The sequence below is a fragment of the Martes martes genome (assembly GCF_963455335.1).
Source record: "Martes martes genome assembly, chromosome: 7".
NCBI classification, from domain to species: Eukaryota; Metazoa; Chordata; class Mammalia; order Carnivora; family Mustelidae; genus Martes; species Martes martes.
This window is the reverse complement of record NC_137894.1, coordinates 40,220,537-40,248,499: the sequence shown is the minus strand read 5'-3', so window position 1 is coordinate 40,248,499 and position 27,963 is coordinate 40,220,537. Positions and strand designations below refer to the sequence as shown.

The window sequence follows — 27,963 nt, the reverse complement described above, 5'->3', positions numbered from 1 at the left end:
GGCTCAGAGAGACCTCAGAGCTCTCACACAGACCCAGTCCCTTCATCTGCTACTAAAAACCCTGAGACTTGGGGCACCTGGGTGGCTCAGTCGGTTAAGCGTCTACCTTTGGCTCGAGTCATGATCCCAGAGTTCTGGAATCGAGCCCTGCATTAGGCTCCCTGCTGCATCTCCCCCTCCTTTAGCCACTCCTCTTGCTTGTGCTCTCTTGCTCTCTCAAAGAAATAAATAAAATCTTAAAAAAAAAAAAAACAAACAAACCTGAGAATTGGATGTCAGGTGACCTGGTGGAACCCACCATCGTCCAACTCCCCCCTGCTGCTGCAGGACGTGGCAAAGCTCAGACTAGAACTCGGACCCTGGACATTTGCTATACAGTTCAGAGGTTTTTCTACAACCCCAGGCTGTTTTTCAAGTCATTGCTTTAAGTGAACACTTCCTAAATCTACCAAGAAGCAATAAATGAAAAGCAAGCAGGGACAGGGATGGGCAGGGGTTGTCAGACAAACAGGTCCAAATTCAGCTCCTCTCGCTGTGTGGTGATTCTGGGCAAGTGTGCAGAGTTCTAGCTTCCTTTTCCTCATCGGTTCATAGTAATGGTGATTGTACTCTTCGGGGCACAGTGAACGTTACATGAGCTAATGCATAGGAAGCACTTGCAATGCCCAGAGTGCCCCAAAGACAGCAAATGCTGATCTCCTTCTAGTACTTATCTGAGAACAGTACTGGTGCTGCAAAGGCAGAATGGTGTCTCTTAGATAAGCATTAAATGAAAGCAGAGCTGCTTGAAGACCGGGTGGCCCAGCGGAAGCATGGCCTCATGGGACATCTATGCTAGGAACGCCTCTAAGGAATGGTGGCAATGCAGATGGGGAGGTCACCCTGTTGTTTACTGAGCATGGACCAGAAAGAGGAGCCTGGTGCTGCCCTGCACAGTGCCATGCGCCAAAGCAAATCCACGCTCTCGGGAGCCCCGTGTGACAGGCCAGGACCGAGGCACAAGCAGCTGCTCTGCTACAAAGTCCCATGGACAGCAAGTGACCAGCCAGCACTGACCCAGCAACCAGGCTTCAGAACCTACACTGTAACACATGCTGCCTTGCTGCCCACCCAGAATAGGAAAGAGATTGGGCTGAAGCACGACAGACAGACAGACGGACAGACTGGAGAACCCGAGTCCTAGGTCACAGGAGACCTCAGAAAAGCACAAGTTACATCCGACATTTCTTCTATTTCCTTGTTCTTTTGTGCATGCCTTCCTTCCTGTCCTCCCCTTCTCCACTTTTATTCCGCCCTTCACGCCGCGCTCACCGCCACCACCTTCCCGCCCCTTTCCAAAGAAGAAGCTCTTGATTTCTTGTATCTCTTCCCTTTCAACCATTTAATTGATTACTACTTGATTAATGTCAGCTTCATATTTTTACATTCTTCTTGCTTCCTTTTGGGTCTACTCGCTCTTCTAGAAATTTCCCAAGATAAGCATTGAGTTCCTTTATTTAGATGATGTCTTCCTTCAGAATGAAGACTTGACTTAGAACAGTATTTGCTGTGTCCTCAGGTTGGGTGTGAAGTGCTTTCCTTCTTACGGTTTTCAGTTCTGAATTCCTCTTTGATCTGAGGATATTGAGGTATCTAGGGATGAGAGTTGTGTTTTTTCATTGTCGAGCAGTTAAGTTTTTTGGTCATTTTTCTCACTTATTTCTACATTACTGGCTGAGGATCAAAAATATGGTCTGTGATAAATTTAATTTTTTTAATATATTAGAGTTTGCTTTGTGGCACATGTTATTAAATGCAAAAAACTACTGAAGTAACAAACAGTTCAATATTGTCTGTTAGATTGAGTTTGCTGATTCCACTACTCACTCTCTCTAGATCTTATTTATTTTTGGTAGATCTCTCCATCTGTGAAAGACGGCTTATGAATTCTCCCCTTGTAAAATATTTTCATCAAGTTCTCCTTACATTTTTAACACTTTTCATTTTATGTCTTTAGCTGCCATCTTACTTGGCACATACAGATTTGTGATCAAAGTGGCCTGACCATTACACGATCACCTTCTCTTCTGATGTAGTGCTTTTAATGTTGTTTCTTCTCGCCTAATATTAACATTGCAACTATGCTGTGTAAATAATAGGGCAAACACCTGCTTGGTCCAACTGTACGCTGGGCACTATTCTGCATGCTGTAGGTATGTTAACCCATTTAATCCTCACATAGTACCCTCTGAAGCAGGTACTATTATTACCCCCATTTCACAGGAGGTAAAATCTCTAAGATATTAAGTAGCTTGCCCAAAGCCACCGTCAGTAAGGATCTCAACTGGGATTTGAACTGGGGACTCTGGCTCCACAGACTGCTGTCAATCATGACACCGCCCTTGGCTTGTGTTTTCCTTCAACGTTTCATCTCACTTTATATAGAGAATTAATGTTGCTTCTTGTTGCTTCCTCATTCCTTTTCCTTATTTTGACCAGTTTGATCAGGTTACCATTCATCGTCCTCCCTCCCCTTGTGAACTGGGGAATGTCCGCGGCCACTGCTTTTCCATGAATGACTCCCTTCCCTTCCCCAGGTCCATAACCGCACGCGTCTACCCCAGGCTCTGTTCCTGCGCGGCTCCCCTCTCCTCCGCATGAGACACTCAGCACACCTCACGCCCACCCTCCTTCACCCTCCAACCCAGATGGCTTATTGGGAAGGATTTTACTTTTCTTCCCCAACTCAGCTTTGCTAAAATAACTCGGGACTTCTAGTTGGGTTATAATTAGAATTTTCCTTGTAAAATGTCGCTTCTATTTCAACAATTTTTTCTCTTTCTTTCAGTGCTTCTGTTACCCAGTCCCAGGCATCCTTCAATATCCATTTAATTGAAATACTACAGGTCTTGGGGATCACTGACTACCTTTGTGCTTCTCCTTTTCATTTTCTCCTACCTTAGGGTCTCTGTGTAGACTCCCTAACACTTTCCTCAGATCAGGCATTTGGATGAAGACTGAATTCCTGCCAAGTTGACAACCTTCCTTGTCTCACCCTGGAGGGTGGGGATCAATTGAAAGGGTATGGAATTCTTGACTTCAGGGCCTTTCCTCCCAGTGAACTTAGAGGCTGACCCGTCTGGTGCTTTTTCCTCTGTACATTTCTCAGCTCCTTATACTTAGAAGCTTGTAAGATTTTGTCCTACAATTTTGGAGTTCAGTTTTACCAGGATGTAGCTAATTGTGGATTTTTTTTTTTTTTTTAATTTCAATTCTACCTGGAAGTCAGTGAAATCTTCAACCTGTAGTCTCAGATTATTCTCCTGTGTAGCTATTGTTTCTTCTCCATCTGTTCCTTTGTCTCTTTCTGGAACTCCATTATTCACATGCCCTAGATCTCTCCCCCTGTATTCTATCTTTCCCCTTATGGTTTCTCTCTCTTTCTATTTGACTCTGATGTTCCAGCATCTCTTCTACTGTGCCTTGTGGGCAACTAATTCAATTCACGAAAGTAATCATCCACTGATTTTTTTTTTTTAAAGGAGGTTTTTTTTTTTTTTTTTTTTAGCTTTTATTTATTTATTTGACAGACAGAGATCACAAGTAGCCAGAGAGGCAGGCAGAGAGAGAAAGTGGGGAAGCAGGCTCCTTGCTGAGCAGAGAGCCCGATGCGGGGCTTGATCCCAGGACCCTGAGATCATGACCTGAGCCGAAGGCAGAGGCTTAACCCACTGAGCCACCCAGGCGCCCCATCCACTGACTTTTAAAAATTTAAGTTCGAGGGAGAAATTTTATGCTGTACCCAGATCTCCTAAGCGTCCTGTGTTAGTCAGCTGGGGCTACAAGGACAAAATGCCACAGACTGAGTGGCTCATGAACCACAAAGATCTATTCGAAGTTCTAAGACTGGGAAATCTGGTCTGTTCTGGGGGGATGGGTGGGGAGTCCTTTCCTTGGCTTGCAGATGGCTGTGTGCCTTCCTTCTCAGTGTGTCCTCACAGCGGAAAAACAAAGCACATGAGCAAACAAACAAATAAAAAGCAGAAATAGACCCATAAGTAAAGACCAAACTGATGGTTGCCACAGGGGAGGGGTGGGGGATGGGCAAAAGGGGATGAAGGGCAGTGGGAGGCACAGGCTTCCAGGTACGGAATGAGGATGTCAGGAAAATAAAAGGCACAGCCTTGGGAATACAGTCAATGACACTGTAATAGCATTGCGTGGTGACAGTGGGTAGCCACACTTGTGGTGCGCACAGCACAACATATAGACTTGGGCACAGATGTATCGAAGTTGTTTCTGCGCTGCCTTTTCTCAACTATTCTTTTTTAAGTATGCAGACAACTGTAGTTACATACATTTTTTAGGATTTTCAAACTCCCTGGTAAAAAGCAGAAATTAGCAATGGGAGGCCTTTGTGTCTTCCTTATTGGAAACCAGTTGGAGCCTGTATAGATGAGAGTAACAGTAATACGGAATATTTCACCGAAAGGAATTTGGAACTGCTAGACCTGTTATTTGCTATAGTTTCCAGCTTTTTCTGAATGAAGAAAGCTCTATTAAGAAGAATGCAAACCAGCTACAATACCTGTGAATGACAAAACGTTAGTCATCTGAACACATTCTTGTAAGAAAACTTCATATCTGACTAATCTGGTTCTGACACTCTCCCACTGATGAAAAGGCGCTGGTGTTCCCTTTTCATAGGAAGTAACACTTATTCGTTACAGTTTATAGAAAGTATTTTTTATATGTAATGCTTCAAACATTTATTGTAATACTCAAGACCAGGGGTTCTTAAACATCTTTAGGGTGCATAAGAATCCCCAGGTGGCAGGGTGCCTGGGTGACTCAGTAGGTTAAAGCCTCTGCCTTCAGCTTGGGTCATGATCCCAGGGTCCTGGGACTGAGCCCCACATCAGGCTCTCTGCTCAGCACTGAGCCTGCTTCCTCCTCCCCCTGCCTGCCTCTCTGCCTACTTGTGATCTCTGTCTGTCAAATAAATAAATAAAATCTTAAAAAAAAAAAAATCCCCAGGTGGCTTGTTAAATACACAAGTCCCCTGGGCCTCACTGCCAGAGAGCCAAAGCTAGGGTGTGGGCCCAGAAAGGCAGAAGCTCAAGGCCCACAGACCCCTGGAGGAACGCTGCATCAGATGCTATAGAAATGACAAAGGTGGGATGCCTGGGTGACTTAGTTGGTTAAGGGGCTGCCTTTGGCTGTGGTCATGACCCCAGAGTCCTGAGATCGAGCGCCACATCGGGCTCCCTGCTCAACGGAGAGCCTGCTTCTCCCTCTCCCTCTGCCTACCTCTCTGCCTACTTGTGTTCTCTATATCTCTGTCAAATAAATAAACAAAATCTTGAAAGGAAAAATGACAAAGGCTATAACCAATCTTACTTCGTCCGAGTTGTCTCTCAATCAAGAAATCACTAAGCAAATAAAATAAACAGCAACCCACAAAAGCGGTATTAAAAATAATTAACACAGGTTTTAAAAGGTTCGATCTTTCTAGTAAACAAAGAAACAGAAAATAAAAGTCATACTGTGATAATTCACCACTGTAGTGTGCTGATAATGGGGGACACTCTGCAAGTGTGGGGACAGGGGGTCTATGGGAAATCTGTGCTTTCTGCTCAATTTTGCTGTGAACTTAAACTTCTTCTAATAAAATCAACTGAAAATTAAGACTTAAAAAATCATACCGTTTCTCTTTTGTTAAAAAAGCAAATATTTTTAATTTATAATACTAAAATGTATGTCAAGATTAAAAATGGACAGTTGGCCCTTCCTGATACATCTTTCTGGGACATGATCCATCCAAACAGATGCACAATGTTCATAACGTTTGATCCAGGGACTCTAGCTCCTGAAATTAATCTTAAAGGAAATAATAACAAAGCTGACAAAAATGTATACACAAAGCTATCTTCCTAGTAAGATATACCTAGTATTTTCTAAGGTATGTATATATTATCACGCAAGAAATTCATGGAAAGTGTTTAAAAATAAGAGAAAATGTGTACAATTTAATATCAAACAAAAAGAAAGGGTACAAAATAAATATACAGCACAATTCCAGCAGTATATAAGATACATAAAATAACACAATATTAACGTGTTGCTATTCTCTAGAGGGGGACTATGTTTGCTTTCTCTTTTTTTATATTTTCCACGAAGGCCTTACATTGTTTCTACAACCAGCAAAAAAGTGTGTGTGAGTGTGTGTGTTTTAATGCTTAAAAATAAGAAAAGCCCATTTAACTTTCACAATCCCTAAGCAGATGAATAAGATATTGTATTAGAAGTGCTTTCTTGGGGCGCCTGGGTGGCTCAGTTGGTTAAGCAGCTGCCTTTGGCTCAGGTCATGATTCCAGGGTCCTGGGATCAAGCCCCGCATCAGGCTCCCTGCTTAGTGGAGAGCCTGTTTCTCTCTCTCCCTCTGCCTGCTGCTCTGCTTACTTGTGCTCTCTGTCAAATAAATAAATAAAATCTTAAAAAAGAAAAAGAAGTGCTTTCTTTGAATAATATGGAAAAGAATTACATCAAAACTTAATGTAATATTCATGTTACTGAAAAGTTATGTGAAAACAGAGGTATCAGAGAATTCTCTGATGAAGCCTTGGAAAAACAAACCCGCTCTACAGCCAGTAATGTTCCCTAACTTGTCATTTTGCAACAATGTATCAAAGTGATGCATTTACTTTAAAAAGGTTACATTCCTACTTTATCATGGACATTCCATTATTGTCAGTTCAACTCAAGAGACTATTTTCTTTTTTTTCTTTTTTAAGATTTTATTTATTTATTTGACAGAGAGAGAGAGAGATAGCGAGAGAGGGCACAAACAGGGGAGCAGCAGGCAGAGGGAAAGGGAAAAGCAAGCCCGCTACTAAGTAAGGAGAGGGATGTGTGGCTCAATCCCAGGACTGTGGGATCATGACCTGAGCCAAAGGCAGATGCTTAACCAACTGAACCACCCAGGTGTCCCACGAGACTATTTTTTGCGTGCCCATCATGTGCTGTGCCCCAGGCCTGCCTTCAGGGAGGGAGTTCAGCGGGGCAATAGCAAACTGTAGAGTGATAAGCCCATAGAATAAAACCACACAATGATGTTTCACAGAGTAAAGAGACACTTGGAAAAAGTGATTCCCAAATCTTCATTTATTTATTTTAAGATATGACCTATCTTTACAAAATCTCCCTTCCCAAAGACAATAGGAAATGGCATTCCCCTATGAGTGCCACAGTACTACACCTCACTGTCTACCCAAAAGTGATATGGATCCAGGCCCACCCCCAGCCCTCGCCCACCCAAACAAGCTAATATCGCCTAGGAATGCCCTGGAAAGAAACAGCTCTGCTTGTTTCTCCTCCAACTCTTCCCGGATTTGTGAGGACTTGGAAAAGAAAGTGTAAGTCCAGTATCACCTAGAGAAAGGCGCAGCTACGACAGCACTGGCCTCATAAGACAGTATCTCTCTACATGCCTTTTCATCTTCACAACAGGACTTTAAACTTCACAGAGTTCCAGCTTCACATCAAACTGCCTTCTGGGCATTTCCATGTGGACATACAAGGGGTCCCTAAAATTTGCCACATCCTAAACAAAGTCTCTCTGCCTCCTATGTACCAGAAGTCCTGTCAGGTCTACCTCCGAAACAGATTCAGAACCCACCCACTTCTCCCCATCTCTACCGTGACTCCCCTCATCCTAAACACCTTGGCCCTCTCCTGCCATGGCAGCCCCCAACCCATCTCCCTGCCTCCATTCTTGCTCCCCTATAATCCCTTCCCCATGAAGTAGCCAGAGTGATCTTTTTTTTTTTTAAGGATTTTAATTATTTATTTATTTGTCAGAGTGAGAGAGAGAGAGAGCACAAGCAGGTAGAGTGGCAGGCAGAGGCAGAGAGAGAAGCAGGCTCCCCACTGAGCAAGGAGCCCAATGTGGGACTCGATCCCAGGACCCTGGGATCATGACCCGAGCTGAAGGCAGTGGCTCAACCGACTGAGCCACCCAGGGGTCCCAGAGAGTGATCTTTTTGAAACACAAATCAGTCTGTAAGCAACACGAGGGCAAGGGGTTTTATCTGTTTTATTCACTAATGTTTCCCCAGCACCAAGTGTTTGAATTAAGTTCATTTGCTTAAAATTAAATAATGGCTCCCCATTTCCAAACTCCAAACTCCCCATCATAACTTCTAAGGCTAAAGATCTGGTCCTATTCCCACAAACCCCACCCACCTGCCCCACTCATTCCATGACATGTCATTCCATGACATGACACTCCAATCCCATTGATCCTTTTTCTGCTCAGCAAATAAGCTGAGTTTCTTTCTGCTTATGGCCTTGGTATATGCAGCTTCCTCTCTCTGGAATGTTCTCTGCCCTGTGTGTCTCCTCCCCGCCACCCTGCCACCTTGGCTTGGCTGACCCTTCCGTGACTTAAATCTCAGTTCACACGTTGCCTAACCCACCCTTTTCCTGAAAGAGCCCCACAAACACTCTCCTCTATATTATCTTACCAGAGCACCAGACTGAGGCTGAAATTACCTTGGTTACTTAGTGTTTACTGGCTGTAAACCCTACTACTAGAATGTGCAGCAGGCCTGAGAGCAGGGCCTTGCCTGTCTAGTCACTACCAGAGCCCCAGTGCTCCTAACGATGCCTGGCTCCCAACAGAGATCCATTAACTTAGCTCCGTGTTCTAGGACTTGGTCTTCCACATTCAAGTCTTAGAGATTATATTTAGCCAGTGCCCAGAGGTGATTATGTCCTCCAAGATGGACTCGGACAAGCTAAAATGTATTAGTGGCAAAGGCACACAGCGGAACACCAATTTTTTTATTAACACCAAAAAACCTCTATCAGCAGAACTGAACAAATACTCAAACTGCATTCAATTCACTGTCTTCTCCCCCTAGAGTCAAGTCACATGATAAGCCACATCTAGTGGGTAGACGTAAAACAAAATGAATTTTGATAATGGGATGATTAATTATATGTCAACTTGACCAAGCCAAGGGACGCTCAGATCCAGTCCTTTGAGAGCCATGATAGAAGAGAAAGGAGGAGGAAGGTGGCATTCCCATTCTGCCTGAGCAGGGACATCCATCTTCTGCCCTTAGCACTTTCGTGCTCAGGACTTCAGACTTGGACTCAAGACTGAACTATCAGCTCTCTGGCTCCCAGGACTCAGGACTATATCACTGGTTATCTTGGGTCTCCAGCTTGCAGATGGCAGATGGTAGGACTTCTCAGCCTCCATAACCATGTGAGCCAATACCTAATAGTAAATAAGTAAATAACCCATTGGTTCTGTTTCTCTGGGGAACCCTGACTAATACAGATGATAACATGAAAGTCCCTCTGCTGATAAACCTGTTCCAATGGGACAAAAACACAGCTGCAGGCTGAAATCCCCTGTTTAGCTAAAACATATGAAGTCTGGCAGCCTAGACTCTCTGCTGACAGTGTCAGGTGCACACTGAACCAAGCTCCCATCTGTGCATCCAACTACATGTTAACATGACTGTCCACACCTCTGCTGTGACATGCTAATAAGGTCCATTTGCAAATTATTAAACTAGCAAAGTATGTGCAGTCGAATCAATAGGTGAGGGCTTGACATAGTTTCCCATAACCTCACTAGGTCAAAGCAACCCCAAGCCAGACATGAAGCCTAAGCACATGGAAACCAGGAGTAGGTCTGCTGATTTTATCCAGCAAGGGAGCACAGCCTGGTTCCCCAAAGTCTAAAGACAGTGAAAACCTTCAGCAGACATGGGGGTCTCAACCACTTCCCAAGCCATCCAAGTGGCATGGAAGGGGAAGCTTACCATCAACAAAAGGGCCATGGACTGCTTATCAGGAGTCAGCCTCCGGAGACTGAGAAAAGCTTGAATTAAAGACAGTATGGAGGGGCGCCTGAGCCTGGGTGGCTCAGTGGGTTGAAGCCTCTGCCTTCGGCTCGGGTCATGGTCCCATGTTCCTGGGATCGAGCCCCGCATGGGGCTCTGCTCAGCGGGGAGCCTGCTTCCTCCCTTCTCTCTCTGCCTGCCTCTCGTCCTACTTGTGATCTGTCTGTCAAATAAATAAATAAAATCTTTAAAAAAAAAAAGAGACAGTATGGATAATCTAGACATGTATAATTCATAGTTGACCACATTACCTCTTCTAAATTTATAATGATGACAATTATCTGTGGAATGTTTCCAAGAATAAATAATTGATAACATACTCCACATCATAAGGCAAACTGCCAGTGGAGATGATGGGTGGGGATGCATTAAAACAATAGATTCTTTCATTTGACATTTATCAAGCACCTACTGTGTACTAGCACACAAGAGTCATCTGTTTTGACACTGGAGTCTGCTGACAAAATATGGGCAATAATTATAGGGTTTTGGAAGGGCCAGGATCCCCAGAACCTTTGATTATGAAACACCTTTTGAGCTCCTACTATGCACTAGACAATAGAAAAATGAAGATTCAGTTCTAGCTCTCAAGGATCACACAGTCTGTGGTTGGACAAGACACTTTACTTTTCTTCCTGTGTGCTGTGATTAGAGCTACATGACAGAGAATCAGGAAGACTTATCAAGGTAAGTTCGCCAAGATACAGTATTAACATATCTCAATTTGAATAGCTCTACTAGGAGTCTGGAGATGGCTACAGCTTTAGTTTTGTGATACAAAATCATCTACAGGGACAGATTTTAACAAAACAAATACCCAGCAAAACTTTATTTATTGAACTGAAAAACAAATGTAAACCAGTAATAAGAATAATTTTTAAATCAGGCAATTCACTGAAGAAATTCATTAAGAATCTAAAGACAAGGGGGCACTTAGGTGGCTCAGTCCGGTAGTGTCTGACTCTTGATCTGGGCTCTCTGGTCATGATCTCAGGGTCCTGGGATCCAGTCCCACATCAGGGATTGAGCCCCACATTGGGCATCATGCTCAGCGGGGACTCTGCCTGAGAGTCTCTCTGTCCCTCTCCCTTTGCCCCTCCTCCCATGTTCCTTCTCTTTATCTCTCTCTCTTGCTCACTCTAAAATAAATTTTAAAATCTTGGAAAAAAAAAAAGGAATTTAAAGACAAGGGGCACCCAGCTGACTCAGTCAGTAAGGCATGTGACTCTTGATCTTGGGGTTGTGAGTTCAAGTCCCACATTGGGCACAGAGTCTACTTAAAAAAAAAAAAAGAGGGGTGCCTGGGTGGCTCAGTGGGCTAAAGCTCTGCCTTCAGCTCAGGTCATGATCCCAGGGTCCTGGGATCGAGCCCCACGTTGGACTCTCCACTCCGTGGGGAGCCTGCTTCCTCCTCTCTCTCTCTGCCTGCCTCTCTGCCTACTTGTGATCTCTGTCAAATAAATAAATAAAATCTTAAAAAAAAAAACCCAAAGACAAAAATACATCTCTCACATCATTTAAATACTGTTTGAATATCTTCACACCTCTTTTCTTTAAATATGCAAATATTGCCTTTGCATAATACCCACCATCCGAATTTTATACTACTTATAAATAAAGACTTCCTTTTAGTACTTTTTAAATTTCAATCTACACCATGCTTTTACTTTAACAAATTTTGGCTACAATGTGGCAATTCTGATATCTCATCAAGCCTCCTAATTTTAGTTATGTTTGGGTAAACATGCTTAGGCTCATAATATATGTAAAACCATATAATTAGTGTTTCATACTGGAGTCTATTAAATTTCCAAACTTCCTTCTGTTCCTTTGTAATGATATATAGTTATTACCAGTTATAAAAAGTAAATGCTCATACATGCAAAGTACATTTTTATCAGAATAGATTTTACTCAGTTTTCCCTCTCTAAAACGGAAATCGTCTTTTCATTTGCAAACCACAAATCCAAAAATATATGTAAATGAAAAAGAATGCTGTCTGGCTCTGGCAAGAATAATCATTACATACAACGTGTTTCAGATGGGAAAACAGCAGAATTGAAATAACTTTAAAACTCACTATATTGGAAATTGCTCAAAAATCACATTTAAAAAACACGCCTTAAGAAAAATAATTAGCAAAAGCCGACAGGACTGACAACTGGATTCGTAGAGATGTTTGCTAATAACTAAAATGGAGCAGTTTAATGAACTTGCATCAAAGGAATGATGAAGCAGGAGAGAAACTCAGTGAGAACTAAAGCTAGAATGGTCTATATTCATGAAGAAATTCTTCCTGAAGGGACAAAGATACTTAGAAAGCAAAGAATGGCTGAAAATCTCCCTGTAACATTTGAGAGTTGGCTACCTAAGATCAGAGTTCTAGAAGAGCTTCCAAGAGGCAAAGTAGAAAAGAAAAGCAGCACATTTTTGGATTTTAACAATCTGGGTTTAGTCTCAGCACTGCTACTTCCTGGCCTTGTTATCTCAGACAAGTCCCTTCATTTCCCTGGGCCTTGGATGTCTTATCTGAGAAGGCTGCATGCAGTCTGTAAAGATGACCTCAGGGTCTCTCCTCTTTCTGCTACCAGCATATCTGCAACTAGCTTCACTATGAATTGGGTATTTATTCACTTAATAAGCATTCATGGCATTTTGCTCCAAACACTGTGCTGGACAATGCATAGATGAATCAGACAAGGTTTCTTTCTTTCTGAGGAGTTCACAAGCTATTGGGCAAACAGACTAGTAAAGAAACAATGCCAGTCCTATCCAGTAAATGGTGTGGTAATAGTAGCAAGTGCTGGGTGCTCAGGATACCTTAAGGGAAAGGGAATTCAAGGCAAAGGAGGAGCTGGCAGGGAGGTCTTCCTGTAATGAAAAAAAAAAAAAACAACAACTATTAAATAGCATTTAGGGCTCCACTGAGCTTGGAGATTATATGATTCTGATCACTGGATTAGTACATAGCATCTACCAAAGAGGAAATTAATCCCCAGCCCCACAGCTGCAGCCAAAGCACTATCACCTTTTACGATGACAGCAAAAATTAAGGCCAGGGTTTTCTTGGGATTTTTTTTTCCTTTTTTTTTTTTTTTTAAGTTTTTAAGTTTATTTTTTTAAGTAAGCTCTACGCCCAACATGGGGCTTGAACTCACAACCCCAAGATCAAGAGTCACATGCTCCACTGAGTGAGTTAGCCAGGTGCCCCAAGTCCCAGATTTTCTTTCTTTCTTTTTTTTTTTTTTTAAAGATTTTATTTATTTATTTGACAGACAGAGATCACAACTAGGCAGAAAGTAAGGCAGAGAGAGAGAGGAGGAAGCAGGCTTCCTGCTGAGCAGAGAGCCTGATGTGGGGCTCAATCCCAGGACCCTTAGATCATGACCTGAGCTGAAGGCAGAGGCTTATGCTTTTACCTAAGAACAGTACCACCAGAATATTATGGCTGTGGTCTCCAGTCTGCCCGCCACCCACATGAGCAAAGGGAAGCTAGCTGAGTACCTCCAGGGAAAAGCGGCATGGGAAGGATGGAGGGGTCACAGTATTTTCTGACATGAGACATAGGGGTGTTTGTATTTGTTTATGAAACACTCCTTTGTCATTGGTTAAGGGGATGGGAATGTGAGAATCACGATTTATCCCCAACTGCTTTGATCTGTCTCCCTCTTTAGATTTGGGTACAGCAAGGATATTAGCCCCCTAATATATCTCTACCCCTTTCCAAAATTGAAATCCTTAAGTTGGGGTTCTTCAATCTAGTAAAGATGCCAACTTGGGGATGGCAAGTCATTCAGCCTCTGGGATAAAACTACTTTAGCACACAAAAAGAAAACTGGAAAGATCACTCTAAATACCAACACCACCTTCCAAAAACATGTATATTATCTACAGTGATCTTTTAAAATTCCTACGCCCTTCTGATGTCACTTGAGTTCTTTGGTTGCAGGCAATGGAAACCTGACTCTGGGCTAAGGGGAAATGACGGAATTTATTGGAAGGATTCAGGGAGAGAGGCACATGACCAACAGGGCAGCTGGGGATGCAGACTGAAAGGGACGTAAAAGGTGTTCCCTAGAGTTTGGGTGGCAGGAACACTGGCCAGTGTCCTGCAGGCACAGGGACTGCAGGGAAGATGCTCCAAGCATTCCCACTCCTTGGATCACTCAGCTCAGGTTTCAGATTCCAGGGAGTGAGAGTCTCAATGCTCTGGAATCATTTATGGGTTCCAATCCTCTCCAGCTAAAAAGGTGATATGGCACCTGATGAACAGGTATCCAATCTGTAACCAATGGAAGAAAGGTAAACACCAAAAGGAACACAAATTTTTGTAACCGAAAGAAATTGGAGGAGCACCTGGACGGCTCAGTTGGTTAAGTAAATGACTCTTGACTTTAGCTCAGGTCATGATCTCATTGTTATGAGATGGAGCACCATGTCGGGCTCTGAGCTGGGCATGGAGCCTGTTGAAGATTCTCTCTCTTCCTCTTCCTATGCCCCTCCCCTTCCCTCTCCCCTTCTCTTAAAAAAAAAAAGAAAAAAAGAAAGAAAGAAAAAACAAGAAGAAAAAGAAAGACAGAAAAGAAAAGAAATTGGAATCGATACTGTCAGTCATCAAAACAACAAAGATCCACTACATCCCCTGAATAACAAACACATAAACCTTTTCTTTAAACATCATAAGATACACAGACATTTTAGAACCCTGAAGACATGTATTTTAATTAGGGTACAATTTCGAGTGAAACCCTGTCTTTGTAAAGGTATGTGAGAATCTCAATGAACAGTGAAAGTTGGTAACCATGTGGTACACCAGAACCTCACTTAGGTATAAGCTAAGTGAGAATTACCACCAAAAAAATAAAATAACTATCCACACAGTAGCCATCAAAGAGTTGGGATAGCTATATTAATATCAGACAAAATCGAATTTAAGATAAAAAATATTACTATATATAAAGAAATATATTATATATATACTATAAAGAAAGACATTTTACTTTATTTAAAGATTTTATTTATTTGAGAGAGAGAGAGAGAGAGCGCACAAGGGAAGGGCTGAGAGAGATGCAGGGCTCCATCCCAGGACTTTGGGATCATGATCTGAGCCAAAAGCAGATGCTTAACCGACTGAGCCACCCAGGTGCCCTGAAAGAGAGACATTTCATAATGATAAAAAGGCCAATATACGGGGCGCCTGGGTGGCTCAGTGAGTTAAAGCCTCTGCCTTCGGCTCGGGTCGTGGTCCCGGGGTCCTGGGATCGAGCCCCGCATGGGGCTCTGTGCTCGGCAGGGAGCCTGCTTCCCTTCCTCTCTCTCTGCCTGCCTCTCTCCTTACTTGTGATCTCTATCTGTCAAATAAATAAATTTAAAAAAAAAAAAAAAAAAGGCCAATATATCATTTTGAATGTATATGTACTGAACAGCAGAACCCTAAAACGCTTGAAGCAAAAACTAACATAATTGAAAGTAGAAAAAGATAATTCAACAGTTAGAGCTGGAGACTTAAATAATTGTAGAACAAGAGTCAATAAATTTAAGAGATCAAAAAGTATATAAAAAGTATGTTCTCCACCCACATGGAATTAAATTAGAGCCCCACAATAGAAATAAGTTTTGGGAAATCCCAACCTCTGGAAATTAAACACAGACTTATAAATAACACACAAGCCAAAAATAAAGTCACAAAAATATTTTCAACTGAATAAAAACAAAAATACAATATACCAAAATTCATGGGAAGCAGCTAAAGCAGTGCTTAGAGGACACGGTATAGCTTTAAACACCATTATCAGAAGAGACTAAAGATCTCAAACCAATTACCTAAGCTTCCACCTTAAGAAACAAGAAAAAGAAAAGCAAACTAAATAAAAGCAAGCAGGAAAAAAGGACATCATATGGAGTTGAAATCAATGAAACAGAAAGCAAAAAAGCAAGAGAAAAAATTAATAAAACAGAGTTGGTTCTCTGCAATGATTAATGACTTAATCTGGTAAAGACAGCAATTCTCCCCAAATTGGTTTATACATTCAAAGCAATTTCTATCAAAATCTCAGTACGCTTGCAACTAAGAAAGAGATTTACTTTCATCAGTTTGTCTCAAAGAACTCTTCCACACTTAATTTTTTTCATAATTATATAATAATTAAAGTAATTATATAATCATAAAAAAATTTCCAGTAAGCTTTTCTATAGAAAACAAGCTGATCCTAAAATTTATATGAAAATGCAAATGCCCTAGAAAAGCCAAAACAATTCTGAAAAGGAAAACAAAGTTGAAGGCCTATAGTACTTGATTTCAAAATGTACTATAAAGCTAGAAATAAATTAAGGCAGTGTGGTATTGGGATAGGAAAAACATACAGATCAATGGGATCTAGAAAGAAACCCTTATATATATATTTTTTTTTTTATAGATTTATTTATTTATTTATTTGACAGACAGAGATCACAAGTAGGCAGAGAGGCAGGCAGAGAGAGAGGAGGAAGCAGGCTCCCCGCGGAGCAGAGAGCCCAATGTGGGGCTCGATCCCAGAACCCTGGGATCATGACCCGAGCCGAAGACAGAGGCTTTAACCCACTGAGCCACCCAGGCGCCCCTAGAAACTCTTATATTTTATGGCCAATTGATTTTCGACAAAGGGACAAATGGGAAACTTCTCCTTGGGCATCTATATGGGGGAAAAGTTAACTTAGACCTTTACTTCACTTTTACATGAAGATGAACTCAAAAGAGATCACAGACCTAAATGTAAGAACTAAAACTAAAACTTCAGAAGAACACATAGGAAAAAATCTTTGAGCATGGGTTAAGCAAACAGTTCTTAAGACACAACACAAAAAGTAAAAACCATAAAAGAAAAAACAGGTAAGCTGGACTTCATTAAAATAAAAAAATTACTTCAAAAGACACCATTAGGAAAATGAAAATACAAGCCACAGAATAGGAGAAAGTCCTTGCAAATCACATATATGATAAGGGATTTGTATCTAGCCTATCTTAAGAACTTTTACAACACAGTAATACGACAAATAACCCAATTTAAAAATAGGTTCTGATACATGCTACAACATTAAGCTAACTGAAATAACCCAAACACAAAAGAACAAAAACTGTGTGATTCCACGTGTATGGCGTACCTAAGATAGACAAATTCATAGAGATAGAAAGTAGAACCGAGGTTCTCAGGGGCTGAGACGGGTGTGGAATGGGGAGTATTGTTTAATCGGAACACGGTTTCTGTTTGGGATGATTAAAAAGTTCAGGAAGTGGCTTGCGGCGATGGTTGTACACAATTGTATACTTAATGGCTAAAATGGTATATATCTCACCACAATTTAAAAAATAATTTTAAAAAATGGGCAGAAGACTGGATCGACACTTCACCAAAGCAGACATGCAAATGACCACTATGCACATGAAAAGGTGCTCAGCATCTTCAGTCATCGGGGAGACACAAACTAAACTACAGTGAAATACTCCTGCACGGCCACTGGAATGACTGTAATCAGAAAGACAGAATACCCAGTGTTGATAAGCATGTGGACAAACAAGAAATCTCACACATTGCTGATAGGATTGTAAAATGTGTATAGCCACTTTAGAAAATTATTTGGCTATGTTTTAAAAAGTTAAACATAAACAGGGCGCCTGCGTGGCTCAGTGTGTTGAGCATCTGCCTTCAGCTCAAGTCATGATCTCAGGGTCCTGGGATTGAACCACACATCAGGCTCCCTGCTCAGGGGGGAGCCTGCTTCTCCCTCTCCCCCTGCCACTCCTCCTGCTGGTGTTCTCTCTCTCTCTCTCTCTCTCTGTCAAATAAATAAATAAAATCTTAAAAAAAAAATTAAACATAAGCTTACTTTTAAAAATTTTCTTTCTTTATTTTTTAAAGATTTTATTTAGGGAACACAAGCAGGGGGAGAGAAAGAGAGAGAAGCAGGCTTCCCACTGAGCAGGGAGCCTGATTGCGGGGCTCGATTTCAGGACCCTGGGATCATGACCTGAGCCAAGGGCAGATGCCCAAAGACGGAGCCACCCAGGAGCCCCAAACATAGCTGACTTTAAGACCCAGGAATTCCACCCCTAGCAATTTGCCCAAGAGAAATGAAAACATGCCCACCCAGGCTTGTACACAAGTGTTCATTCATAGCAGCTTTACTTGTAATAGTTAAAACCTGGAGACAATCCAGGTGTCCATCAATTAATGAATAGATAAGCAAGATGTGATATAGCCACACAACAGGATATTACTCAGAAAGAAAAAAGAGATAAGCTACAGACACACCTTAATTTACTGTGCTTCCCAGATACTGTGATTTTTTACGAACGGCAGATCTGTGGCACCCTGCATTAAGCAGGTGTATCTCTGCCATTTTTCTTCTCTTTTTTTATTTTTTAGAAGATTTTATTTATTTACTTGACAGGCAGAGATCACAAGTAGGTAGAGAGGCAGGCAGAGAGAGAGGAGGAAGCAGGCTCCCCGCTGAGCAGAGAGCCCGATGAGGGGCTCAATCTCAGGACCCTGGGATCATGACCTGAGCCCAAGGCAGAGGCTTTAACCCACTGAGGCACACAGGCGCCCTCTGCCATTTTTCTAACAGCATTTGTTCACTTCACGTTTCTACGTCACATTTTGGTAATTCTCACAATATTCCAAACTTTCTCATTATTACTATATTTGTTATGGTGATCTGTGATTTTTGGCACCCCACAAACTGCACTCATGTAAGACAGTGAACTTAATCATTAAACGTGTGTGTGTGCTCTGACTGCTCCACCAACCAGCCATTCCTCCATCTCTCTCCCTCTCCTCGGGCTTCCCTGTTCCCTGAGACACAACAGTACTGAAATTAAGCCAGCAAATAACCCTGCAATGGCCACGAAGTGTTCAGGTGAAAGGAAGAGTTGCACATATCTCACCCCATTTTTTATTTTCTTTTAAATTTATTTATTTGAGAGAGAGAGAGAGAGAGCGTGAGCGAGCATGAGTGGGGGTGGGGGGGTAGAAGGAGATGGAGAGAGAATCCTAAACAGATTACACAATGAGTGCGGAGCCCAGTGCGGGGCTGGATCTCACAACCATGAGACCACGACCTGAACCAAAACCAAGAGTCAGGCACTTAACCAACCGTGCCACCCAGGTGTCCCACACGTCTCTCCTTTTAAATCAAAAGCTAGAAATGATTAAGCTCGGTAAGGAAGGCATGTTGAAAGCCAAGACGAGCTAAAAGCTAGGTCTCCTGGGTCAAACAGTTAACCAAGTTGTGAACACAAAGGAAAAGTTTTTGAAAGAAATTACAAGGGCTACTCCAGTGAACGCACAAATGACAAGAAAGACAAACAGACTTGTTGCTGATACCGAGAAAGTTGTAGTGGTCTGGACAGAAGATTAAATCAGCCACAGCACTCCCGTAAACCAAAGCCTAATCCAGAGCAAGGCCCTAACTCTCTTTAAATCTGTGAAGGCTGAGAGGTGAGGACGCTGTTGAAGAAAAATCTGAAGCTAGCAGAGACTGGTTTATGAGGTTTTTGTTGTGTGTTTTTTTTTTTTTTAAGATTTTATTTATTTGACAGAGATCACAAGTAGGCAGAGAGGCAGGCAGAGAGAGAGGAGGAAGCAGGCTCCCTGCTGAGCAGAGAGCCCGATGCAGGACTCGATCCCAGGACCCTGGGATCCTGACCTGAGCCCAAGGCAGAGGCTTTAACCCACTGAGCCACCCAGGCACCCCTGATTCATGAGGTTTAAGGAAGGAAGCTGTCTCCATAATATAAAATGCAAAGAAGCAACACTGCTGATACAGAGGCTACAGCCAGTTACGCAGAAGGATCTAGTTAAGATGATGAATGAAGGTGGTTACACTAAGCAACAGATTTTCAGTATAAATGAAACAGCCTTCCATTGGACGAAGATGCCATCTAGGACAGGAGAAGTCAATGCCTGGCTTCAAGGCTTCAATGGACAGGCTGACTGTCTTGTTAGGAGCTAAGAGAGCTGGTGACCTGCAGTTGAAGCCAGTGCTCATTGACCGTTATGAAAATCCTAGGGCCCTTAAGAATTGATATTCTTGATATTCTTGATTCTTGATTGATATGATAATCTACTCTGCCTGTGCTCTCTGTCAGTGGAACAAAGCCTGGATGACAGCATATCCTTTTACAACATGGTTTACCGAGTATTTTAAACCCACTGTTGAGATCTGTTGCTCAGAAAAAAAGATCCCTTTCCAAAGCTTGCTGCTCACGGACAGTGCACCTGGTCACTCAAGAGTTCTGAAGGAGAGAGACCATGAGATTAGTGTTGTTTTCATGCCTGCTCACACACTACCCATTCTGCAGCCATGGATCAAGGAGCACATTCAACTTTCAAGTCATATTATTTAAGAAATACATTTCACAGGACTAGAGGTACCATGAAGAGTGATGCCTTCTGGAAGTCCCTCTGGGAAGGGTTCACCGTTCTACATGCTGTTAAGAACATTTGTGTTTAAGGGAAGAGGTCAGAATATCAACATTAGCGGGAGTTTGGAAGAAGTTGATTGCAACCCTCATGGATGACTTTGAGGGGTTCAGGACTTCAGGGGAGGAAGTAACTGCAGATGTGGTAGAAACAGCAAGAGAACTGGAATTAGAAGAGGAGCCTGCAGGGGCGCCGGGGTGGTTCAGTGGGTTAAAGCCTCTGCCTTCAGCTCAGGTCATGATCCCAGGGTCCTGGGATTGAGCCCCACATTGGGCTCTTTGCTCAGCAGGAAGCCTGCTTCTTCCTCTCTCTCTGCCTGCCTCTCTGCCTACTTGTGATCTCTGTCTGTCAAATAAATGAATAAAATCTTAAAAAAAAAAAAAAAAGAGCCTGCAGATGGGACTGAATTGCTGCCGTCTCTTGATGAAGCATGAAGAGATGCTTCTTATGGAAGTGCAAAGAAAGTGGTTTCTTGAGATGGCATCTACTCTTAGTAAAGATGCTGTGAAGACTGTTGAAACGACAACAAAACATTTAGAATATTACATAAACCTAGTTTAGAAAGAAGTTTCACTGTGGGTAAAATAGTATCAACACCATCGTGTGTATGGAGAAACTGTTCATGAAACGAGAACCAATCAATGCGGCAAACTCTATCACTGTCTTATTTTAAGAACTTGTCACAGCCACCCCAACTTCAGCAACCCCCACCCCAATCAGTCAGTGGCCATCCACCTCAAGGCAAGACCCTCCAGCAGCAAAATGATTATGACTCACTGGAAGATCAGATGATGGTTACCAGTTTTTAGCAATAAAGTATTTTATTTATTTATTTATTTTAATTTTTTTTTCAACAGCAATAAAGTGGTTTTGTTTTTTAAGATTGTTTATTTGCGAGAGAGAGAGAGCGAGCATGAGGAGGGAGAGAGAGAGGGATGAGCTGAGCAGGGATCCCAACGTGGGGCTCGATCCTAGGACCCTGAGATCATGACCTGAGCCTGAGGCAGATGCTTAACCAACTTGAGCCACCCAGGCTCCCCAATAAAGTGTTTTCAAATTTAGGTATGTGCATTTTCTTGACATAATGCTTCTGTATGCTTTATGGATTACAGTACAATACAGCACAGTATAGTATAAACATAACTTTTATATGCACTGGGAAACCAAAATATTCATTTGACTTGTTGTATTGCAATATTTGCTTTATCATGGTGATCTGGAGCCAAACCTGTAATATGTCAGAGGTTTGTCTGCACTGATACAGGCTAGAACATGGCTGAACCTCAGAAATGTTATACTAGGTGAAAAAAGTCAGTTGCAAAAGACTCCATATTAAAAGACTCCATTTATACGGAATGTCCAGAAAAGACACATTTAGAGACAAAAGCAGATGAGTTGTTGCCTGGGCCCTGGGGAGAAGTGGGGATTAACTGCACACAGATCTATACAAATTTTGGGGGTGATGGAAATGTTCTATGACTGAATCATGTTGATGGTTGCACAATTCTATAAATTTTCTAAAAATACTGAATTGTATACTTACACTGGGTGGATTTTTGTGCCTTACAACTTATACCTCAATAGAACCATTAAAAAGTAAATAAACACAATCTGATGCTGAAAATTTCAGGAAGCATAACTCAGATACTATCTCTATGACTTGAATCAAAGGTTCTCCTTAATCTATCCACATTCCTCTTCCTTATATATTTAAAAATTACAGGTGAAGGACATTACCAGTGTTCAGAGCCTAAATGATCTCAAGCTCCTGAACGAAACTGTGTGGTCCCTGTGACTGTTCAAAAAATAGCAGTAGATTTAGAAATCTTAAAAATTTTGACCATATTGGCCTTTTACTGGGCTCATTTCAGAGAAAAAAAAAACAAAGCAATAAAAAGAAAGTCTGAGAAGCAAATCAAATCCCAAAATTGTTTGAGTAATAAACCATATTATATATAATCATTATGGCCTAGAAACATTTAATCTGAAGCAGCAAAGGCTGACCTAGTAATTGACTTAATAGCTATCTTCAATGATATGAAGGGTTTCACGGAGAAACTATTTGACTAGTTCTTCTTTCTCTCCATTGAGAGCCAAACAAAACAAAGTGATTTAATAGTCAGCAAGGTAAATTTAGATTAAATATAAATAACACTGACAGTAACTGCTATCAAATACTGAAATAAATTTAATTAGAATATTTGCTCAAGCTGTTTCCTTGGTGATCACTAGAACACACAGACAGAAAGCTCTGGTCTGAACGTATTACTTGCCTGGGAGGCAGGAAGTCGACTTGCTGACCCCAGGCCCCCATGCGGGGAGGAGTAGGTCCTCGCAGAAGGCAGGCAGCCACCCTGACTTTCCCACACCTCACTCACCTCGATATCCCGATTGAGCTGCTTCACGATGGCAGTTATGTTTCTGATGTGCTCCTCTAAGAAAAGCCTGGCCAAGCGGTCGCCGCCCCCTTTGTTCTGCATTTTCTGCAAACTGCTAACAATGTCGTCCTTAATCCGGAAGGCGTGCTCCACAAGGGCCGCGGTTGTCTTCTCGTGACAGAGGATCCTATCTTCCAGCTGTTCCACGAGGCTTACAGATGAGTAGGGTGCCATGGTCAGGGACTGGCTGTGTCGGGGCATGGTTCTAACTCGCCTGTGGAAGAGAGCCACATTGCTAGGGTTGTTCACTGGGAAAAAGTCATTTTCAAAAAGCCAGATTCAAGACTACCCAGAGAAGGAAATGCAAATTCTCTCGCCCTACAAGCTAAATGGGGCTTGAGGCAGGGTTTCTGCCACAAGGAGTTTTCTTGGTGAGCCGGGCATCTTGAAACAATCATACTCAGAGTATTAACCGTTCGGGTAGCAGGCTTGATGACCTCCAAAAGCAAGAGGCTGGTGGAATTGGGCATGCTGACATGCGCCCAATTCCAATCCAAGCTTATGGAGACCAAGCTTATCGGAAGGCCTGGGTGGCTCAGTTGGTTAAGCATCTCAACTCTTGATTTCAGCTCAGGTCATGATCTCAGGGTCTTGAGATCAAGCCCTGCGTTGGGCTCCCCACTCAGTGGGGAGTCTGCTTCTTTCTCTTTCTCTCCACCCTGGTCCCGCCCCTCCCCTCCCCACTCCCTGCTCACACATGAGCATGCTCTCTCTCTCTCTCTCTCTAAAAGAAATAAATCTTAAAAAAAAAAATCTATAAAGATCAAGCATATTCACAAAGTCTCCTGACATGCCCTCCTCCCCCATTCCCCTACAGCAGTTCTTTAACATAACAGCGAACTCTGAATGCCTACAAGGGTCAGGCAGGTGACCTAAATGAATGATGCCCATCACATGTAATACAACAGGGAGGGGACTTAGGAGACCTGGAAAGGGCTCTCCTCCACTAAAGGCAGCTATAGTTTTCCTCCAACCACGAGTGACCATCTGGGAATGCAGGTCTATTTTTTCAGATTATGACTTATTTCAAAAAAAGCTGGAAATTCAGACTTGTATGTGAAATCACCTGATTTTTAAACGTTAGCAAGTCATCTAAAAAGTATTTAAGATAATGCGGGGCAAACAGTGTGCTTCCATGACCAATTCTGGTCTATGGACCCTCAATCTGCAACTTCTGATTTAAAAGGGTTAGTGGGACATTAGCCCCCAAGGCTCCAGAATTGCATTTTCCTAGGGACCAGAAGTACAGCTGTACTGTAAGGTTATTATGAAGTCTCCACTTCTCACTATCATTGAGCAGCTCCTACAAATTGGATGCTGGAGAGGGACGCAACTGTACTTCTCTTGCCCTTGAACAAAATCATCCCTGGGTAATGTAACAGCCACAAAATTTCATTTATAATAACCATCACACCCACTAGCAGCCCTCATGGGATTGGTGGAAAGGAAAAGTATACCTTAGATGCATATTTTCCATATATTATACCTTTCCTCAGTGACGAGAGAAGGAAATACAGTGCTCCGTTGGGCCATTTTCTTTTTAATAATTTACATCTGTTGAAAAAAATAATCATTAAATTATTTAACAGTTTATATCTGGAATTGAAATGACATCTAACCCTTATTATTAAGTTACTAAGTGGATTGTAAATTATGCTGACACACTGATCAGTTATATTATTAAATGTCTTATGTCCTATACATGAAATAAACAGTAAATGTTTCCAAATAACGAGAAAAGAATCAAGCAAAATCAAAATTAATACTGCTAAGCCTTGCTAGACAGATCACTGAGGACTGTTAAGCAGATTTTCCTGAAATTTCCTCCCCCGCCCCCACCGTAACTGCATTTTAAGCTTGAGAAACCACTTTTACAGAAACGAGATAGTTTCTTTCCTTTTTTTTTTTTAAGATTTTATTTATTTATTTGAGAGAGAGAGAGTGAGAGAGAGCATGAGAGGGGAGAAGGTCAGAGGGAGAAGCAGATTCCCCATGGAGCTGGGAGCCCGACGAGGCACTCGATCCCAGGACTCTGGGATCACGACCAGAGCTGAAGGCAGTTAGTTGCTTACCCAACTGAGTCACCCAGGCGCCCACAAGGCAGTTTGTTTAAAGGCTTTATTCAATCATGTCAGGTAGGAAACTACCTTAGTAAATCTGATCGCAGCAAATTTAGCAAATTCCATAGCAAATTAAGAGAGCACTTACTTCTAAATTAATCGTAAATCAAAAAATACATCATCAATTGGATCTAATTTGGAGGAGCCTATCTATCCATGAAGAGAATGTGATTGATATTCATTAAAACTTTTTTTTATAAGATATCATCATTTATATTATATCTTGCCTATAAGGAACATTTGGCCATCCTAACACATTAGAAATTTGAGCAAAACGGGAGAGTTTTTAAAATATTTTGTTACTTAGATTTCTCAATACTGCTGTTAATTGCCTTAAAACAATGAATGCCTAGTAACTGTGATCTGATTCAGTAATTAGTTCTCATTTAGATGCTGGATTCAGAGAGCATTTCTGATTGAAACCATTGTTTTGGCATCAACTCTTCCAGTGTCTTATTTTTAGAGTTTCAAAATGTGAACATTTCATTTTCCTAGACAAAGAACTTTGAATTCAAACAAATTACATTTAAGAGAAAAAGTGATTCATGCCAAACAAGTTATGATGCCAAAGGAGATCTTCAGCTCTTAAGATAATCATCTCTGTCATTAAGACTACGTGAAATCAGGCCAAGGTGGAAATGTTAAGATTTAGAATCATAGAATCTTTACCTTTTTAAAATTGTAATATACCTTAGTTGAGATATTAATCTATGGAAGAGCCCAATCTAAGAAACATTTATCTGGCATCTATGATGCAGCTGAGTAACCCAAATATATACAACAAAAATCCAGACCCCTCAGAGACTTCACAGCCTACAGAGAAAGACAGATATCTAAGCCAACCATGAAGCAATGGGATAAATGGCTACGAACAAAAACCCAGAGGGAGGAAAAAAGGAGAGGCCTTACTTTCTCCTGGGTAGAAAAGAGAGCTAGGAGGAGAGGAACTAATGAAAATGAGTAGGATTTCCCAAAGTACAGAATAAAGAGATGGTTCTACACCTTCTTTCCTTAAGACTCCACCATCACATCTACCTTCTATGCTCTCAGCACACTCTGGCCTAGCCCGTTCTTCCAACCGCACACGGTGCCACTCTAGCCAATACTAACCCTCCCCATTGCCACTCCATCCACCACTGTCCTTGAATATGTCACGAACTCTTCGGCCTTCACACCTTTGTCTGTGAGCTCTATGGGAAACACTCTTCTCTCTGCCTCCCGAGAAAACTCCTATTCATCCTTTAAGGCCCCTTTTCCCCTTCAGTTCAATAAAATAGCTCCCTCGTTTGTATTTCTTCAGCACTTAACTTGGTATGTTTTTATACCACCTATTACACTCTATTATTTTTAGCTATTTAATAGTCTGTCTCCCCTACTGAACTACATGCTCCTTCGGGGCATATTTCAAATCTTAATGGACAGAGAGCTGACCTAGAAGTCTCCGTACGTGTCTGTTAATGGGAGCATGACTTGCATCCCAGTATCAGAAACTGGAGCAACGAAGGCATTAGAGAGTGTTTAGTGAAAAAGTATAGTTCTTTACTGAGACTGCACCCAAAGAGCCACTCAATATGGAATATGGAATGGACACTTTTGGCACCCCCTTCTCTGAAGGTCATTTCATCCCTCTGGAATTTTCCTGCCTGAGCTACAGAAGCCCAGCCACATCAACTTGCTGGAAAAGGAGTCTATCCACCACTCATTGGCTGAGATTGCTTTTCAGTAACAAACCTACTACAAAGCACTATGCACTCTCTAGGACAGGAAATGTCACATGGCATGAGGTCACAACACACACCGTGGTCTGTTCAGAACTGGTGCCCTCTTCAAGAAATGTGGTGGGAATTTGTTTGTGAGCTTGGTTGGTTGGTTAGTGTCGTGATTCTTTACCAGACAATGGGACCTATATTACAAAGAAATAAGGATTAAAATAAATAAGTCACCGGGTTAAATAACTTCTCAAAGATCATTTCCAGATCTTCCCATTGTCAATTCTGGCTGACCTGCCTGTGGTCATCAGTTCCCGCACTTTTATAAATCTGAGCTCTAGGACTACAAGTGGTACTACAACATTATTAGGCAGATCTAGGCTGTCTACTGGTCTGGCTCTGCTGTGTTTTGCTGTTATAATATTAATCCCCAGCTTATGAGTTTTAAAAACTTGGGAAAATTAGGGGAAGGGACAGGTAGGCAAAGCAAGGAGAGAAGAAGAGTTGAAAGAAATATAAAAAAGTAAAAACCACAATGCCCAATATCAATAGAGTCTGGGAGTTCACAAAAGAGTAAAGGGAAATGCTCTTATCTAAACCAAAATAATTAATTGTGATTATGAGGATTCTCATTAGATTTTTATAAGTAAGATGACACTGAGGGCACCTGGGTGGCTCAGGTGGTTAAGTATCTGCTCTTGATTTTGGCTCAGGTCATTATATCCAGGTGGTATCCAGAGCCTGGCTTTGGGCTCTGCACTCAGTGGGAAGTCTGCTTGGATTCTCTCTCTCCCTCTGTCCCCTCCCTGCTCTCTAAAATAAATACATCTTTTGAAAAATAAAGTAAGATGACACTGGGTAGAAATACCTCCAGTATCATCAAATGTGAAATGACACACGATTTTTGCTAATGGCAGTTTTAACTGAAAAATTCAATGTCAATCATGTAAAAATTAAGTTAGTTTTTCATTTTACTATCAAAATACAGTACTGATGGGTTCTGCTAGGTGTCAGAATTTTTTTAAAAAATAGGCAAAGCACTTATGAATAAAGTGGTTGTAATCTGGTGGTAGGGGGAAAAGTCTATTTTCTTATAGTTAAAAATAGAGGGAAAGGAGAGAGAGCAGAGAACAGCTGAAGGTGTGCCTAGAAAGACAGGTGGGAGGGAATCGTGCTCTAACTTAGCTCTGACCCACGCTCAGGGCTTGGACTTCGTCCTGGGCAGTGCTGGGGCAGAAGGGTGACGGGACCAGGGCTGGGAACGGGAAAGGCAAGCTGAGGGAGGGTCAGAAGAGAGGAGAGGTCCCAGGACCAGGAACTCAGCTGGGGAGGGCGGG

At 42.0% G+C, this 27,963-nt stretch overlaps 1 protein-coding gene across 1 annotated transcript in view; it reads right to left on the bottom strand.

Moving 5' to 3' along the window:
- FAM81A (family with sequence similarity 81 member A) overlaps positions 1 to 27,963 on the bottom strand; it is an 80,273-nt gene that overhangs the window by 37,562 nt on the left and 14,748 nt on the right. The window contains exons 2-3 of the mRNA XM_080807695.1: positions 24,255 to 24,351; positions 22,738 to 23,011 (exon numbers count right to left, since the gene is read on the bottom strand). Of these exons, the coding sequence (XP_080663821.1) occupies positions 22,738 to 23,011; positions 24,255 to 24,274 (294 nt within the window). The 5' untranslated portion in view covers positions 24,275 to 24,351. The remainder of the gene's footprint in view (positions 1 to 22,737; positions 23,012 to 24,254; positions 24,352 to 27,963) is intronic.